This window comes from Bos indicus x Bos taurus, chromosome 7 (assembly GCF_003369695.1).
Source record: "Bos indicus x Bos taurus breed Angus x Brahman F1 hybrid chromosome 7, Bos_hybrid_MaternalHap_v2.0, whole genome shotgun sequence".
Taxonomy (NCBI): Eukaryota; Metazoa; Chordata; class Mammalia; order Artiodactyla; family Bovidae; genus Bos; species Bos indicus x Bos taurus.
Window position 1 is genome coordinate 71568348 of NC_040082.1, and position 18568 is coordinate 71586915.

The 18568-nt window shown below is 54.1% G+C and overlaps 2 protein-coding genes across 9 annotated transcripts in view; both read left to right on the plus strand.

Annotated features, from left to right (window-relative positions):
- The window catches only part of FAM193B (family with sequence similarity 193 member B), a 30791-nt gene extending 21246 nt beyond the window's left edge, over positions 1-9545 (plus strand). For all 8 annotated transcript variants that reach the window (XM_027546829.1, XM_027546828.1, XM_027546824.1 and 5 more), the window contains 4 exons: positions 5297-6320; positions 6471-6546; positions 7272-7369; positions 9160-9545. In XM_027546829.1, coding sequence (XP_027402630.1) covers positions 5297-6320; positions 6471-6546; positions 7272-7368 — 1197 coding nt within the window. In that variant the 3' untranslated portion in view covers position 7369; positions 9160-9545. The remainder of the gene's footprint in view (positions 1-5296; positions 6321-6470; positions 6547-7271; positions 7370-9159) is intronic.
- Positions 9546-12858: 3313 nt separating this feature from the next.
- DDX41 (DEAD-box helicase 41) lies at positions 12859-18482 on the plus strand. Its single transcript, XM_027546832.1, has 17 exons — positions 12859-12964; positions 13047-13157; positions 13432-13591; positions 13672-13746; positions 13875-13935; positions 14059-14195; positions 14943-15015; positions 15118-15271; positions 15354-15490; positions 16306-16468; positions 16612-16743; positions 16996-17067; positions 17174-17270; positions 17409-17558; positions 17643-17714; positions 17821-17931; positions 18107-18482. The coding sequence occupies exons 1-17, from the start codon at positions 12923-12925 to the stop codon at positions 18241-18243; spliced, it is 1884 nt and encodes a 627-aa protein (XP_027402633.1). The 5' UTR covers positions 12859-12922; the 3' UTR covers positions 18244-18482.
- The last annotated feature ends 86 nt before the right edge of the window (positions 18483-18568 follow it).

Sequence of the window (18568 nt, forward strand, 5' to 3'; positions counted from 1 at the left end):
TTAATCACACAATGCACTCACCAGATGGACTTCCCAAGGTGACTGTGTAGCAATGTGGAAGGTAGCCTGAAGGAGTGATCCTCCAGGCCAGAGACCCAAGAGCCAGGGGAGAGGTGATCAATAGTGGGCCTAGAGCAGGAGAGCTGGAGTTTTCAGAGGAGGCAGGCGATCTCTTGATTTCAGGTCAAGGAGATGATAGAGTCAGGGTACCTCCTAGGTGTTTGCCAGGGTGGCTGGCAGGATGGCATGCTTTACTGAGCACAGGTGGAATTGGCAGAAGACGGAATTCAGTTGGGGCACAGTGACTCAGAGATTCTCAGAGGTCCGAGTGGAGATGGTGATGTGGGGCTGGGAGTTGCTGGCATGGAGATGTAATTGAAGCCATGGGAATGAACCATCCTAAGGACTGAGTGAACTCCTCCCAGAAGGCTGAGGACAGAACCAGGGGAGCTGTTCCCGGGCAGCCTTGCCGCCAGGCGAGCAGCAGAGCTTGATGACTCGTCCCCTGCCACCTCATTACCTCTTAGCCTGCCTGCCCCCAGCTGTGTCTGCACAGTGCCACACTCAGGAGCTCAGCAGCTGAAGAGAATGGGTTTGACAGTCAGCTAGCTCCAGGTCCTGGGTGGTCAAACAGCCCTGGTGCTCTGGAAAACAGCAGTGCTTCTCCATCTTTTTCCAGCTCAAAGGACAAACCAGGACCCCTTCCCTGCACCCTGAAGTAGTAAACCAAAGGGTCTTTCCACTGCCTTCAGAAAGTGGTCGGCATTTGCTGTCTCCTTGCCAGCACTGCCTGGCCAGAAGTGTGCAGTTGGCAGAAGTGGTCTCTCTGGCCTTTCCTGGCCTCCCAAGGCTGTGGGTTCCCGGTTAGGTCCCAGGGAACACACTTCACAGTTCCCAGGCCTGGTATGTTTTTCATGAATTTCTGCCTGGATATCCTTTCTCCTTCACCTCTGCCCTCTCCTTTCCCTTCTAAAAACCTCCTCCCAAGCCCAGTTCAGATGTTTCCTCCTTCGCAGTCTTCCTCAGGTAACATCCACTGTGCTGTGGCTGCATCTCGCACATCTCTCTAGTCTGCCATTTATCATTCTCTATTCACAGTTCAGAAACTGCCTGCATAGCTCCCATCTGCCGCACCCAGTCTAGAGGCCAGGATACAACACAGAGTAGGCAGTTCTGATGTCCTGTAACTAGTGATCATGGTCATTATCTGTTTATACATCAGCCTCCTCCACAGTACCCCTCCGTCACCTCCCAGACTTAGCTACAATCCACCAAAAACACATCTTCCACCACGAAAGGCATCCACCCACTACCCACCTGGGGAGACAGACGAAGCTGGGTATTTTTCTGTTCCCTCGTACCATTTCCAGCCATGACTCTTCAGTGTCCTAACCCTCGCTCCTTTGAAACCGACCCTGGGTCTGTCATCTGTAACCTCTCACCACCACTCCTCTTCATCCCCAGAAGACTGTCTGTCACCTGTCTTCCTTTCTCAGGCCAGTTGAGATCCGTTGAGTATCATTCATTCACTCTCCTACCAGTCCTCTCAGCTCCTCATTGTCCTTCCATTATGCCCACTTAGAAAAACCACAGTCCTGGGTTCAGCCCCAGCCTGCCTATCTCCTACACCTTGAGGTGCTAGATTGAATCTGTCTTTGGCACCCTGGCCAAGTAGTCTCCCACCTGCCTGAGCCCCCACTTTGCTGTTCTCTAGTCTTCTGAATCCTCATCACTTCCATTCACCCCAGCCTCTCTGTTAGACCTCCATTCTGCTCCAGCTGCCAGCCTCTCCCCACCCCCACCTTACTTTTTGGCAGATAACTCACTTCCTGTTTCAACAAGGATTCAAAGCCAGTGGAGAGGCACTGTCCTACAGAGTTCTTCTTGCATGAAGGAAGAGTTAACCCTTTTCCTACCTAAAGCCTGTGCTGTCCTTCTTGCCTCCTCAGCCTAATACCACTTCCTGCTGTGTGGCTTCAGCCTCTCACTGTGCCCAGTACTCTGTTTTTTGAAAGCCAACTGTCCTTTGAGCATACAGCCTCTCCTAACCACCCCGGTCTCTTTCCTCATCACACAAAAACGTCATCTGCATTTACTCCTGTCAGCTCACTGCAAATTGTCTTCTACCTCCACTCCTCCATAGAGCCACTAGTGACTTCTTTGTTGCCAAATCATTTTCTCCTGTTCCATCTTCTTTTCTTCTAGGTAGATCTCAACTTTATTCTCTTTTTCAAACTCTGTTTTCTTTGACCTCTCCAACCTCATTCAAGTTGGGGCAGGGAAAGGGAAAGGGGAGGCCACGTTTTCTACATTTCTCACTTCCTCTCTGCCCTCTGTCCTGTCGCCTTTGTGAGCACGTCTTCCTCTGCCTGGCCCTCCCCCTTAAAGACAGCTCCCTGGGAGAGAGCCATCTGGATAGTGTTTCCTCCCAGGTCATTATGTCTCCCTGTTTCCCCCTGCACTTCACAGTGACATATCCTACCCTGATGGGTACCTCCTCACGGACATTCTACAGGTACCCAAACTCAGCGTATCCCAAACTGAGCTTGTCACCTTTCTCCAAAAGAGCCCACTTTGCCTTCTCCGTTGTCTGTCTAGTTAATAGCACCACCATTCACCTAGTTGCCTCAACCAGAACCCCAGATGCCATCTGGGGAGGACCACATCATGGTGATGGAGAGCAGCAGGCCTTGCAATTGGACCAGTTTGAAACCCGGCTCTGCCGTACTTGCTGTATGACCTTGGGCAAATCACTTAACCTCTAAGCCTCAGTTTCTTCCTCCATAAAATGAGAATAATGGTAGAACCTAAAATTCAAGGCTTTTGTGAGAATGAAATGGAGTGATGCACAGAAAGGTTGGGCAGAGGGAACAGAGTAGTTGCTGCAGAAACAGTAGTGATGGTTGATGATGTTTTCATGACTCAGCTCGTTCTCTCCCCGACCCGTCACCGAACAGTCCTGGCCATGTGACCCCCTCCAGTAGCTCATACCATCCACTTCTTTCTACCCTACTGGCACTGTTTAAAAAACCTTCAGTGACTGAACGTTGCCCATAGGCTCAAATCTAGGATAAAATATGACCTGTGGGGCTCTTAAGGATCTAGCCCCTGCTTAGCTTGCCAGCTTCATCTCTCAGTCTGCCCCTGTGGCCTTCCAGCCCACTCTACTCCACCCAAAAGAAATCTGTGCTCCAGCTGCCTTCTAAGTATTTGCATTCCCTAAATATTCTGCGTGTTCCCATTTCCCAGCCTTTCTTCTACGTTTTATCTAGAATATGTTTGTCTTACACGTCCCAGGATAATCCCACTTACCCTTCAGTGCTCAGTGAGGTATTGCCGCCTCTGGGAAGCACCTCCTGATGGCCCAGTCTGGGTCCCCAGAGCACCCTGTGCTTTTTCCCCCTGTTACTTTTCACACTGTCTCTCAGAATTAAACAGCCTGTTCGCACGTCCATCTCCCCCAGCAGACTCAAGTCAGTGAACAGAGAGTGCCCAGAGTCCAGCCCAGTGCCTCATATAAGGTCACAGGTCAAGAAATGATTGTCAAATGATACTGAAAAACGTGAGAACTTCTGAAGATCACCCCTGGGTATGCTTTCCTGACTCACCACTTAACTAGCATGTAATCTTGGATCAGTTCCTTAACTCTTTCCAAAGTCGAGTTTCCTCATCTATAAACTGAGGATAATGACACAGCAAGGGCAGTTGTGGGGATTGAATGAGGCAACATGGGAAGGTACCAGGCTTTTGGTACATAGCAAAAATGTGTGGTTCCATGCTTTTTCCTTCTCTCATTACAAAATTATACATGATTCCACATCATTCCCTCTACACCAGTCGTTTCACACTTGTATAGCAGCAAAAGTCTTTTCTGCAATTGAAATTGTCCTCAAGCCCTCAATTCCTAACAAATGAAAGCAGAGCTGTTCTGGCACAGAAGAAGAGCAAAGTAAAGGGCCTTCCAGTTCTTTGTCCATCGCCATGACCTCAGAGCTCTGCCTGTAGCCTTGAACTCCACGGCTTACAGCCTGATTATTGCCCAGAGAAGGGGACACACCCCCACTGAGGTGTCCTGATGGTGACCCTGTGACATAAATAGGTTGGTTGTTTTTCTCCCAAATTTATAAATGGAGATCGTAAGGTTCAGGGAGAATAAGTGATTTGTCCAACGTTCCACAGTTGTGGTCCTAGTCAGCTACAGAACCAGCCTGTTAAAAAGATGAGAGGATAAATGTATGCCCCCTGGGGCAGAGAGTCACCCTCCTTAAGTTGACATTGTGGTGGCAAGCCCTCTTCTCACACAACTTTTCCTGTTCCTACCCCTCCATTCCCAAATGTCATCTGGCCCCTAGCACATCACTACCACCTCATTCCCGTTGGCTTTTGAAAACTGTCTCCTGTCTCCCTCTAAAGGCCCCCTCAGCCTGCTGGTGCCTTGAGGTTGGGCAGAGCTGGTGCCACAGATTAGGGGTGGGGTGACTCAGAGCCCACAGACTTGCTTTCACTCTCCCGATCTGACTGTCAATGCTGAGTGGCAGAGTCCAGCCTCCCTCAGCCTCCTGGTCCTCACCTGGGCAAAGGGGCTGCTTTTACCTCTTGCTGTGGGGCCCCTTGTCTGCCACTGGGCATGCTTTAGGTGTGCCCTTGATTCCTTGAGGCCAACTAAGCAGTGAGTAGCCTTCCTATGGGAACTTGGCCCTCTCCAATAGTACCCATAGGCAGCCTCAGGAGGGCACACACATTTCCCAGCCACCCAGAACAGTGTGATCTACCATGGTATCTCACAGCCCCACATCTATCTTCTTGAAAGACCTACATGTTGTCATGGCTTTTTTTCTCCTGCCACCTGCAGAATTGGAGAGAATGCCTCCATAGTAGCAATCTTCCTTACACGTATCCCCACTTTGGACTTCACTCCAGAATTACTGTCCCCATCTTGCAGATGAGTCCACTGAGACTCAGCAAGTGAGTGAATTGCTTAAGCTTATCCCTGGGAGGGAGATCCTATCCCTTTTGAGATCCTATAACTTTTTTAGGCCCTAGGACTGATTCTAGGGCCCTGGATGAACAAGCTGTAAAAACCCTACCCTCTGTTGGTGTAACTGCCTCCATCGCCACGACATGTACCTGTCAGATTGCATTTCATCCTTGTTACTGTAGGGTGAGCAGGCCAGGATTGCCATGCCCTGCTTCTAGCCAGTTAGTGGGAAAGCTGGGCTGAAGGCAGACGTGTCAGGTGTCACACTGTGCCTGGCAGCTGCCAAGCCTCTGCTGAAACTGCCTCTTGTCTTGGCAGGAAAAAGAGAAGGCCCAGTTGGCAGCAGAAGCTCTGAAGCAAGCAAATCGTAGTGTTTCTGGAAGCCGGGAGCTGAGGCCTGCCAGGGAGAGTCTTTTGGGGTGGCCCGATCGGGAGCTGGATCGGGTCAACAGCTTTCTGAACAGCCGTCTGCAGGAGATCAAGAACACTGTCAAGGACTCCATCTGTGCCAGCTTCAGTATGTGTGAGCTCAGCGTGGACAGCAATGGCTTCTCTAAGGAAGGGGCCACTGAGCCAAAACCTCAGAGTCTAGCCCCCTCAAACCCCAGTGGCTCCTCAGAGCAAAGGCCTGACATTAACCTTGACCTGTCCCCTTTGACTTTGGGCTCCCCTCAGAACCATATGTTGCAAGCTCCAGGAGAGCCAGCCCCACCATGGGCAGAAATGAGAAGTCCCCACCCACCATGGACAGAGGTGAAGGGCCCCCCTCCTGGTATCATCCCTGAGAATGGGCTAGTGAGGAGACTCAACACCGTGCCCAACCTTTCCCGGATGATCTGGGTCAAGACACCCAAGCCAGGTAACCCTAGCTCTGAGGAACCAAGCATAAAGGGGGCCCCTGGTTGCAAGCAGGAGCTGCCTGAGCCTGTGGCCTCAGGTGGGAAGCCACGGAAGGGCAAGAGACAGGGTAATCAGGCCAAGAAGAGTGAGGTGAGCCCAGCTTCCCAGTCCCCAGCCTGCCTTGAGACTCCCAGTGCCAAGGGCCAGACCCCTAGCCCCAAGCAGCCAAGCAAGGCCCCAGAGCCTCCCAGAGTGGACAGCTGTGCTGAAGCTGGAGAAGGGAGCCAGGGGACTCGACCAGGACCAGGCTGGGCTGACAGCCCCAAAGCTGACAAGGAGAAGGGCAACTCCTGGCGAAACTGGCCAGGTGAAGCCAAGGCACGGCCTCTGGAGCAGGAGTCTGTACAGCCCCCAGGCCCAGCAAGGCCGCAGAGCTTTCAACAGGGCAAGGGCCGCAGCCGCCGGAGCCGCAACAAGCAGGAGAAGTCAGCCTCCTCCTTGGGTGAGTGCACCAGGAACTGACTGACTGATCGACCCCCACCCAGCCAGGCCATGGGGTGGAGGGCAGTCCTTACATGTGAGCAGCATTGCCCCAGGAGCATGACCCAGAGGCTGCTGTGAGCACTGAGCCCTCCTGGCTATGTCTTCCTAGACGATGTGTTCCTGCCCAAGGACATGGATGGGGTGGAGATGGATGAGACTGACCGGGAGGTGGAGTACTTCAAGAGGTAGGTGTGAGGCTGCCTGCTCTCCCACTCATGGTGGACTCCTGCCCCAGGTAGGGACACAGGTAGCCAGGATGGATCATCTGGGAAGGTGTAAGGAACTGGGAGCAGGAGGGATGTCAGTTCCCAAGAACGAGGGCTTTCTCCAGTTTTATTCACCTGCATTTCTTTGTTCTTGCCTGGGTTGAGTTTTGGGGGCAGAGTCTTATGTAGGTGGGGGGAGAGAGCCATATACATACAATCCAGTGATAAGAGCTATTAGAGGAGTTAAAGGCATGGGGCTAGGGCCTAGGAGTGGCCAAGCTGAAGGATGGGGTGGCCAGGGCAGCCCTCCCCAAAGAGGTGGTAACCAGACTGAAACCTGAGGAATAGGAATGAGTGGGCCAGATAAAATGAAAAGGGTTTGAGGGCAGGAGAAATACATCATCCTGGGAGGAACAGAAGACATCCCAGTTTAGCTAGAGTAAAATCCAGGGTGAGGAGGCCGGCTGTATGCTAAGGCAGGTCACTCTTCACACACTACCCCTTAGGCATGTGGGCATCTCATCGGGCAGCCCCATACTGTTAGACCCAGACACCTGGGAGTCCAAGGGGTTGTACAGAGCTGACCTGGTTTCCTTAGTGGCCAGGGTTCGCAGGTCTGGAAGCAGGTCCAGTGGGGAGAAGAGAGAACCTCTTGATTGTGCCCCCACCCCACCCCCTGCCTGGGCATCTCCCAAACCCGACAGGTTCTGTCTGGATTCTGCAAAGCAGACGCGTCAGAAAGTTGCTGTGAATTGGACCAACTTCAGCCTCAAGAAAACCACTCCCAGCACAGCTCAGTGAGGTATCAAGACCCCTCGAGTGTTTCGTGCACCCCTTCTTCCCATGCTCTGCCACGTTTTGTGCCACTGCCAGGCCATTTCACGCCCTGGGGCACAGGGAGTTGGACTAGGTGCTTTGCCAGCCCCATCTCCTCTCCTGAGAGCCCTCCTGTCCCTGTTCCTGAAGGGCCCTTCCAGCACTGCCATCCCCTGGGGTGTCCCTGCCAGGCCTCTAACTTCCCTCACCAGCCGCCTCCCAAAGTGCCCAGGGGGCCATGGGCCTTAGAGGGTTGCCCCCACCCTTGACATTATCGGCCTCAGGATTGAATCTCACTGGCCTGGTCTGGCTCCTCTATGCAGGCTACCAAGGTGCTTCCCAGCTGAAGCCATGCAAAACGGACCCAGCCCCAAGAGAACAGTGGGAGGGCAGTCCCGCTAGACCAAGGCCTTGGAGGTCATTTAGGCGTAGAGGCTAGGTGGGCCCTCTTCCTCAAACAGGATGGGTTCCATGAGGAAACCGGTACTGAAGCTCCCTCCTGGAAGAAGAGCCTGGCCCCTAGCTGGGCTCTGGCCTCCCCTCCCAGCCACCTGCACAGGTGGTCTTATCTGAAATATTGACATATCAGATGTTGTTCTAGGCTAAAAACAGAAAACTGAGAAGGCAGTGGGGCTGGGAACCCCCAGGGCAGAAGAGAAGACTGGCTGGCTGGCAGGCCTTGGGGCTTAATGGCTGTACAGAGCCATAGTTCACCCTAAGATGCGTGCCCAGTGCCGGGCCTCTCAGGCTGGTGAGCATACAGCTGCCTTTAAGGCAGTAGGGAGCTGGGGCAGGTGGGCTGAGCTCACCCCTCAGGAGGACGTCCTCTCTTGTCCCTTTCTCCTTTGCCCAGTGCCAGGGCAGCAGACTTTTTGGACCCTTGACTGAGTCCCTGAGTCCCCTTTTGAGTCAGGATCCCCCCCACCCTTGACACTAGCCTCTGCTTCCCAGGCAGCCCAGGGCTGGGCTCCCTGTAGGCTAGTCATGTTTGTACTAACCCAGAGTCAGGATAGTCCTCAGACCCGCCTCAGCTCCTCTGCTCTGTGGGCCTGGGCTCCCTGATTCTTTGTCATAGTATGTCCACGCCCCCCAGGAGCTTCTGTCAGGGTCAGGGTGCCATCCTGCCTTTCTTCACCACCTCCACAGGAGCCAGGAGCTACCAGAACCCCAGGCACCTTCATCTGTTGCCCCTTTTCAGAGAAAACAAGTCACACTGCCTTTTCCCAGCCTAGTGCCTCTGTCATGTAGGAAGCCTCATCCAGCCATCTTCTCTCACTCCCTCTTGACTGATCTCTTTCTCAAGACGGGGGTGCTCCCCAATAAATGCCCTCCTTTGACCTTCTCCACCCTTCTCGTAGCCTTGACTGTGAGCCCTGAGTGTGTGAGAGCACTGCCTGTGCAGGCTGGAGACCCAGCCTGGGCCAGGCACCTGGAGCCGAGGTGGGAGTCTTGAGAGATAGGTGACCTCTCCACGGTCAATGGGAGAGGCTGGGCTCTTCCTCCACCCTGGCCTACAGCAGGGGGTCTGGGTTCCTCAAGTGTTGTCCTCATTCCTTGAGATTCAGGATGATGTTCAGTGGGGCGGGGGTTCTGTCTTAACCTTCATCCTCTGCTGGAGGTGATGGGGAAAGTCTGTTCAGTGTTTTCAGCCCAGTGGACAGAAATAGCAGGCAGCTGTTCCTGCCTCCATGGGGACCTGTGGAGACTCGGAGCCAGCACAGGGAGGCTGCTTTGGGGCCATTTCTCACATGTGGCCATACTCTTCTGTTTTCTCAGCCCCTGCCAGACCAGCTTAAGGGTGTCCTGAGACCCCAACTGCCAGCCGAAGGTCTACAGTTTTCTCCGTCACATCCCCACCTACCTGCCCAAGACCCCACTCCCGACTCCACCATCCTGGACCAACCAAAAGCTGAATAGATGCTGCTCGTGCTGGGGCCCCTCAGGACCTCCGCAGAGCCGCTTCCTGGTGCTACGCAGCCTCCACACTCAGAGCCCGGAGGCTGGGCTTGCCTGTGGGCTTGGGGGCTGATGGTACTGCTGGCCCAACACTGCTCTTTTTGTGTTTGGTTTTTTGTTTTTGTTTTACTTGTTTTTCAATTCTTTACTTTTGATACTGTGAAAAATCTTTCCTGCCGAAAGATAAAGCAACATTTGGACACAGAGTCGGTGTGTTGATTGAAGGTTTACTCATCCGGGTGGGGCATGAGGGTGAAGGATGTACTCAGAGACATTGTAGTCTGCCTTAGTCATTAACTTTCTTGAGCGCGTGCTACCACAAGAGGTTGGCATCAATTCCACTTAATTCTGTCAGCAGTGCTAAGCAGAACTATTAGCCCATTTTATGGATGAGGAGTTAAAGCTAAGACAGCAAAGAGACTACTGAGCTCAGTTTGGCCAACTAAGATCCCAGGTGGTGCAGTGGTAAAGACTCGGCCTGCTGATGCAGGAGATGCAAGAGACTCAGGTTCGATCGCTGGGTCAGGAAGATCCCTGGAGTAGGAAGTGGCAACCTGCTCCAGTATTCTTTTATTTTTAATCGAAGGATAATTGCTTTACAGACTTTTGTTGTTTTCTGTCAAACATCAACATGATCCAGTATTCTATAACTGGAAAATTCCATGGATAGAGGAGCCTGATGGGCTATAGTCCATTGGGTCTCAAAGAATCAGACATGACAGCGTGCGCACACGCACACACACACACGATTAAAGCATAGGTCTGTATGATGGTAGCATCTGTGCCCCCTCCTCCTGTTAATAAGTATGGAAACCCTTAGCAACCCCTTCCCCACACTGTGGCTTAGTTTCCTTCCCTCCAAGATGGGCGAGTTGGAGGGGTGGGACTTGGACTCTGCACAGCTAATGTGAGAAACCATCAGGAAGTCTTGAGGCCTTGTGGATTGTGTGTATACCTATAGCCTGGATGATTGAAGCTGTCAGGGAAAGGTGAGGTAAAAGTAAAGGTGGAGTTTTATAAGTTAGATCTGAGTTTACAATGGGCATGGATGTGTAGCCAAAGTACCTGAGTGTTAAGAGAAGAATGAACTCTTGTGTAAAGCAAACTACCTCATCCCCTGCTCCCCACCACGGGTCTTACCTTGTCTGTGAATTCAGATTTTAATATAATAGTTTTGCCAGAAATGCTCACACACACTTTTGTCCCAAATCCTCACCTCCAATGTCATTTTCTCTACTAGAACAGCTCTTAGCTTGTGCTCATGTGGGGAGTGACAGTGGCAGCAGCTACACCTTCACCAACAGGTCTTCGTGGAGTGTTGGGACCAGGATCCAAAGCCACTCCCTCCTTCCCCACCAGGTTGAACCCTTCCCTACCCTGCAACACACACACACACACTGGGCTAGCAGTACCACTTCTTCCAAAGAGGTGAAACAGCACTGACCACAGGCTCACAATTCTTGGTCCCTTGGCCAGTCCTCAAGGAAGTGCGGCCACTTTTCTGTGAAGCCTTTCTTTGTATATTTATTACCTGTGCTTCTCGCCTTCAACTTTTACACTGGGATCCTGCTCTGCAACTGAATTGTCACAACTATGAAAAATTCTGCTTCATCTGCAGAGTTGCAGATCTGATCAAGCAGCCACTTTACCCACAGAAAGTGAAAGTCACTCAGCCATGTCTGACTCTGTGACCCCATGGACTGTATACCAGAGTGGGTTGCTATGCCCTCCTCCAGGGGATTGAACCCACCCAGGGATTGAACCCAGGTCTCCCACATTGCAGGCAGATTCTTTACCAGCTAAACCACAAGGAAACCCAAGGATACTGGAGTGGGTAGCCTATCCTCCAGAGGATCTTCCCAACTCAGGAATTGAACCAGGGTCTCCTGCATTGCAGGTAGATTCTTTACCACCTGAGCTATCAGAGAAGCCCTTTCTCACAGAAAAAGAGCTCTATGAATGGTGTTCAGGGTTGTTCAAGTCTGGCTCCTGCCTCTGGCACACTCCAGCCACACCTGATGACCTCAGTCTCCGAACAGAACAATGCTCTCCAAACAGAACACAGACCAGCTAGGTCTGGCACCCTCAGGGCTCCTGACTTTTACTCACTTGTTTCCCTCTTCAGAATAACACTTTCTTATGAATACCACCTAATCCTTCACATTCCAGCTGAGAAGCCACTTTTTTACAGTTTGCCCTGTGTGTGTGTAAGTTGCTCAGTGGTGTCCAACTCTGCGACTCCATAGACAGGTTCCTCTGTCCATGAAATTCTCCAGGCAAGAATACTGGAGTGTGTTGCCATTTCCCTGCCCTTATGCTACTTCCAAAAGTGGTACTTTGTGTGTCTTAGGACAGTTCTTAAACTCAAGACCAGTTATCTATCTCTCTCCACCTAATCTCTTTGGGCTTCCCTGGTGGCTTATATGGTAAAGAATCTGCCTGTAATACAGGAGACCCGGCTTCAATCCCTAGGTCGGGAAGTTCCCCAAAGAAAATGGCAACCCACTCCAGTATTCACACCTGGAGAATTACACGGACAGCGGAGCGTGGAGGGCTACAGCCAGCCATACTGCAAATGAGGTGGATATGACTGAGTGGCTAACACTTTCACACTGCACAATGTTCAGTCCACACTCTTAACATACAAAGGAAGAAAAGAACAGCACTAACCTATCCTCTTTAAAAGTTGAAATTATCCTGACAGTCAGCCCTGCACACTCTGGGTCTACCTTTCCAGCCTTAACTCTGACTACCCTACCCTACACAGGCCACATCTCTGTTCACTGAGAAACTTAGGCATGGCCAGAACTTGACTCCTGCTAGACCCTCTGTCAGGAAGCCTCTCCCTCTCCTGCCCTTCCAGCAGCTCTGAGATTCCTCACTTCCCCATAACTTCAGATCCAGGTCTCCTCGAAGTCTTCTTTGGTTCCCCAGTTACTCTCTCAGCTCTATTATGGCATTTACAATAATAATCATTTGCGTACATATACAGGCCTTCAGTTTAAAACCACAGTCATCATTTTGTTTATCTCGCCACTCTGAACATAGGTGTTTCACAAAGATAACACCAGCAGTATTCTCACCAGTCAGCTTACTCTGCAAGCCCCATCCTGCCCTGCCTGCCTTGGCCGGTGCGGGTTAATAGGGGCTGGATAGAGTCCGGGTCGGGATCCCAGCTAGCCTGGTCTCTGAGCTCCCCGGCCACGAGAGGGCGCAGTGTCCACTAGCGGGGGCGTGCCGAGTGACGTCACTCCTTGGGCGAGGCTGGGCAGCCGGCAGCCCGCCCTCTTCGGGAACGGCGGTTTCCAAGCTTTTACCCGGCTCGGTTTGAGCTTTTAGCGCGTGCTCGAAATCCTGCAGAGTCACACAATGCTTTGCCCGACGCTTTCGCCCTCAGCCCCGGCAACAGTTGCGTAGCCACCTACAGTGGGCGGAGACACCGCACCGCAAGACAGACGCTCAGGAGAAAATTTGTCCTTCTGCGCGATCCGGCCCTCAGAGGTCGTTGCTAGGTGCCGACGTCCGCTTCCTTACATCTGATTGGGTCTCATCATAGGTGGGGCGGGGTTTTACTGTGGTGCGCATGCGTGCAGCAAGGATGGCGGAATCGGAACCTGAGCGGAAGGTGGGAGAGAGGTTGGGGTCCGCGCGGGTGGAGAGCGAAGGTAAAGGCCGGGGGTCCGGGTCTGACTCGTGTGTGTCTGCAGCGGGCTCGCACCGACGAGGCGACTGCCACAGGAAGCCGCTCTGAGGCAGAGGATGAGGACGACGAGGACTACGTGCCTTACGTGCCGTTGCGACAGCGCCGGCAACTGCTGGTGAGGGCCGTGGGTCGCGAGAAGAATGAGGGCAGAAGATGGGGGTTTAGCGATGCGATGGGGGTGGCCCCGGGTCCGCGGGGTGAGGTGTCAGTACGCGGGAGCGTGGTCCCCAGGCAGACGAGGAACTGGCAATGTCATCTGAGGAGTGGGGCAGCTCTTCGCCTCCGAGCACAGGACCCTCTCCCAAAAGCCAGGATCCTGACGTAGGCCCCCGGGCCCGATGCCCCACTTGCGTTGGGCTTGGCTCTGAGGGGCACTGGTGGAACCTCAGCTCCAGAAGCTGCTGCAGCGAAGACGCAAGGGAGCTGCGGAAGAGGAACAGCAGGACAGCGGCAGCGAGCCCCGAGGAGATGAGGACGACATCCCATTGGGTCCTCAGTCCAACGTCAGCCTCTTGGATCAGCACCAGCATCTCAAAGAGAAGGCTGAAGGTGGGCTGGGCAGCAGGCCGGAGGCTCAGTGTGGCGCACTGCTTTGGTGTCTCTCTGACACCTTCTGCTTCTTTTGTCAGCCCGCAAGGAGTCTGCCAAAGAGAAGCAGCTGAAGGAAGAGGAGAAGATCCTGGAGAGTGTGGCCGAAGGTCGAGGTATGGCTGTAGCCAGGGCAGAGAGGAGGTGAACTGAGCCTCCTCCCTCAACCCTAGGCATGTTCCATTTCAAGGGACCTGGCCTCTGGGAAGCAGGAGCCAGCCTTGAGCCATATCTGTTTTCTCAGCTTTGATGTCAGTGAAGGAGATGGCTAAGGGAATCACATACGATGATCCAATCAAAACCAGGTACGTCTTTCCTGTCTGCAGTTGGTTCCTCTTACTTGGGATGATAGGTGGCTGAGACTGGAAGGGACACCCCAAAGCCAGGTGTGCCCAGGTGCTATCTTGACCCTTGTCACCCACCCACAGTTGGACACCACCCCGTTACGTCCTGAGTATGTCTGAAGAGCGGCATGAACGTGTCCGGAAGAAGTACCACATCTTGGTGGAAGGCGATGGCATCCCACCGCCCATTAAGAGCTTCAAGGAAATGAAATTTCCTGCAGGTACCTGGGAGCTGGAAGCACCAGCACATTATATGCGTACAGGCTGTGCTGGGTCTTTTGTTCCTGTGCACGGGCTTTCTCTAGTTGGAGCTAGCAGGGGCTACACTTTGTTGCGGTGCACAGGCTTCTGTTGTGGAGCATAGGCTCTAGGCACTCAGGCTTCAGTAGTTGCAGCACACGGGCTCAGAAGTTGCGGCGTGCGGGCTTCATTGGTTGTGGCACACAGGTTTTAGTTGTTCCACAGCATGTGGAAATCTTCCCACACCAGGGGTCGAACCCGCGTCCCCTGCATCGGCAGGCAGGTTTTTATCCACTGTGCCCCCAGGGAAGTCTGCAGTACCACATTGTGATCATGAAACATGCACCACATTTTGATAGTGAAACGTCTGTGAGGTTGCATCCTAGGCCCCCACCGAAGTCCAGAAGCTTCTGCATCAGGTCTAATCAGTGGAGAAGGAGGAATTTGTCTTTATGCTTCTTTTTCAGTCCCTGAGCTGTTCATATTTTGTAACCTCTGCCATTAGGGAGCTTTGGAGGGCAAGTAATGATGGCTTTAAACAGAACTGGGTGTGAATCCTGCCTCCACTTAGCCTAGAAGCCTTGGACAAGTTTGTGTGTGTCTGTCTTTTTGTCTGTCTGAGATCGTCGTTTGTAACGTGAGGGGCATAGTGCGAGTTTTACAGGCGTTAGGGGCCTGTGTCTCATATCCTGTGAAACACAAAAATGAAGCCAGGCTGTTTTCTGTAGCCATCCTGAGAGGCCTGAAGAAGAAGGGCATCCACCACCCAACACCCATTCAGATCCAGGGAATCCCCACCATGTGAGTGTGAAGCTGACAGTCCTGGGGAGGAGCAGCCACCGGATGAGAAGCAGTCTTTGTTTTTCATGGAGCCTGACCCTCCAGCCTCTCTTCTCTCACCAGTCTCTCTGGCCGTGACATGATAGGCATAGCCTTTACTGGCTCAGGCAAGACACTGGTGTTCACTTTGCCCGTCATCATGTTCTGCCTCGAACAAGAGAAAAGGTTACCTTTCTCTAAGCGTGAAGGGCCCTATGGACTCATTATCTGCCCTTCGGTAAGAGAGGCTGGCCTGGAGGGCAGGGTACACGAGGGAGGGAGCCACTTTCTGGTGCCAGCCACTGCCCCTGTACCTGCAGCGGGAGCTGGCCCGACAGACCCATGGCATCCTGGAGTACTACTGCCGCCTGCTGCAGGAAGACAGCTCACCACTCCTGCGCTGCGCCCTCTGCATCGGGGGCATGTCCGTCAAAGAGCAGATGGAGACCATCCGACAGTGAGTCCAAGTGACCCTGCCCCATGGGCTTCCTCAGAACCCCTTGACAAGCCAAGAGACCCTTTGCTTTAGCTACTCAGCAGAGCCTTGCAGAGGCCGCTCATGGGCTCAGCCCTCAAGGAGCCCCCAGTCTAATGGGGAGGTGGGTTGGGACAGAGGAAGGTGCTAAAGTACTCTGGGACCACAGCAGATAGAACAGGGGCATCTGGGAGGTCAAGGAGTCAGGGCATTCCAGGCAGAAGGCAGAGAGGTGGAGGGCCTGGGGTGTCCAGGACGATCAGGGTTGTCCAGTGTGATCTATCAAGGAGGCTGAGGCTCTAGGATGTGGCTGGGCCTGTGCCCTTTCCACACAGTGCAGTTCCTGACAGACATCACATCACTACATGTCCAGGGTTACAGACAGGCCAAACCCAGTCCCTGTTTCATAGGCATTGCTAGTTAGAGAGGATGCAAACGTGGAAAAGATGGGTTCAGTGTACCAGGAAGCTGATCCCATTGAGGCCTACAAAGGGACCTGTGGAAGCACAAGCTGAAACTATCTGAAGATTCAGGTCAGCCCTCTTAGGGGCAGAGGAGTGATCAGGGGACGGGTGTGTGAGGCAGAGGTGACCACATGGCTGGGGTCTAGCAGAGAAGGCTACAGTGCTCGCCAGGAGAGCATTGTTCTGTTCGGAGAGCAAGGTGGTGGCAGTGACAAGGAGGGACAGGCGAGGAGAAACAGGAAGGAGACTGGAAGGCAGAACAGGGCGGGCTGCCGGCCCCTAGGTAAGGTCGAGCAGGTGGCTCAGCCCTCAGTGTCTGCCCTTGGTCCCCAGTGGTGTGCATATGATGGTGGCCACCCCTGGGCGCCTCATGGATCTGCTGCAGAAGAAGATGGTCAGCCTGGACATCTGTCGTTACCTGGCCCTGGACGAGGCTGACCGCATGATCGACATGGGCTTCGAGGGCGACATCCGCACCATCTTTTCCTACTTCAAGGTGCCCTTCCCCACCTGGCCGGGACGTTCCCGCCTCGTCCCCCCCTCCACACACACCACATTCAACTCTGAAGGGCCCTGAAGCCCACCCACTGTCCCAGCCACTCAGCCTCCCCAGCCCCCGCATGTCCGCTTCTTCCTCAGGGCCAGCGACAGACCCTCCTCTTCAGCGCCACCATGCCTAAGAAGATTCAGAACTTTGCCAAGAGTGCCCTGGTAAAGCCTGTCACGATCAACGTGGGGCGTGCCGGGGCCGCCAGCCTGGATGTCATCCAGGTACCTGCTAGGCAGTCTCACCTGGGAGGCTGGGGTCTTCCAAGGCTCCCGGGAACTGATCAGAGCAGGGTGGGCAGCGGGGGTTTCATTCACAGCCTTGGTCCTTAGCAGGAAGCCTTCTTATAGTGCCCCGCGCTTGGCAAGAGGCTTCTGGTCACCTCCCAGCCAGGCCTGGGGACCCATTCTCTGTGGCAGGGCCAGGGCTGGTGAGCCTGTTCTCAGGACCACCTGACCTGATCCCGGTGGTGGCAGGAAGTGGAATACGTGAAGGAGGAAGCTAAGATGGTGTACTTGCTTGAGTGCCTGCAGAAGACACCGCCGCCCGTGAGTGCTGCCAGCCAGGCTGGCCGGGGGGCAACATGCAGGGGGAGTATCACAGGGGGCACCCAGGAGTCAGTCCCTGTGACCAGAGTTGGCTTTTTCTGGACAGGTGCTCATCTTTGCAGAGAAGAAAGCAGATGTGGACGCCATCCATGAGTACTTGCTGCTCAAGGGAGTGGAGGCTGTTGCCATCCATGGGGGCAAAGGTCAGGGTGGCATGTCCTAGGCACGGACCCCATCCCCGTAGCAGCCCCTCATCTTATCCCTTCCCTTACCTGGACAGCCTGCCACTCCTCCCCAGACCATTGCTGTCACTCTAACAGTTCCTGCCTGACCCTTTCCAGACCAGGAGGAACGGACCAAGGCTATCGAGGCATTCCGGGAGGGCAAGAAGGATGTCCTTGTGGCCACGGATGTAGCCTCCAAGGGCTTGGACTTCCCTGCCATCCAGCACGTCATCAATTATGACATGCCTGAGGAGATCGAGAACTACGGTGGGGTATTTGGGAGGCCGGGGTTGAGGGCTCAGCCCCAGGCCCTGGAGAGGGGGCCACATGCCCTATTCCCTGTCTCTGCAGTGCACCGTATTGGCCGAACTGGGCGCTCAGGAAACACGGGCATCGCCACTACCTTCATCAACAAGGCCTGTGGTGAGTCTGCCACCAAGGCCGTCTCCTGGGCCCTCCACCTGTGACCACTCAGGTTCTGGCTGCAGGGCCCAGGGTTGGACCTAAAGTCTCCCCACTATCCCCACAGATGAGTCAGTGCTGATGGATCTCAAAGCCCTGCTGCTGGAGGCCAAGCAGAAGGTTCCACCGGTCCTGCAAGTCCTGCACTGTGGGGACGAGTCCATGCTGGAGATCGGAGGTGATGTGGGATGGAAGGACCCTAGTCTGGTGGGGGCAGTCGAGCACACCACGAAACAAGTGCATGCTGCCCCTTGGTGGACTGGGGGTCTGATGGGGGTGCCCAAGGTCTGGGGTATGGAGGCTGGCCCCGTAATCATGCTGACCCTCCCTACCCCGGTACCCCATTCCCACAGGAGAGCGTGGCTGTGCCTTCTGTGGGGGCTTGGGCCATCGGATCACCGACTGCCCCAAGCTCGAAGCCATGCAGACAAAGCAGGTTAGCAACATCGGCCGCAAGGACTACCTGGCCCACAGCTCCATGGACTTCTGAGCTGGCTGCCACCCCTCCTTCTCCACGAGGGGCCTCTGTCCCTGGAGCTCCAGCCACTACCACCGCCCCCCACCACACACACACCCCCGCCCCATGGACAAGAAGACCGCAAGCTCGGCTCAGCTGGCCTGGGTTGGGCCAGGCTGGACCTGGCTGCCTGCTCCCCATGCCCCCCAGAATTACTATTTTTGCTCCCCTTTAGCCTAGCTGCCATTAAAGCACAAGCCTTTCTGGTCTCAGCCTCTGTGTTTCACCTTGTCTGCCCCGTGCTCCCTGGGCAGGCCTCACCCTCTGACCGCCAGCGCCCCTCTGAGGTGGGACCTTG

What these genes read in the sequence shown, in the direction of transcription:
- DDX41 (XM_027546832.1), top strand. Translation starts at nt 12,923, where the DNA reads ATGCGTGCAGCAAGGATGGCGGAATCGGAACCTGAGCGGAAG. An exon ending in AATCGGAACCTGAGCGGAAG is followed by an intron (nt 12,965 to 13,046) that starts GTGGGAGAGAGG and finishes GTGTGTCTGCAG; the next exon opens with CGGGCTCGCACCGACGAGGC. An exon ending in TCTCAAAGAGAAGGCTGAAG is followed by an intron (nt 13,592 to 13,671) that starts GTGGGCTGGGCA and finishes TTCTTTTGTCAG; the next exon opens with CCCGCAAGGAGTCTGCCAAA.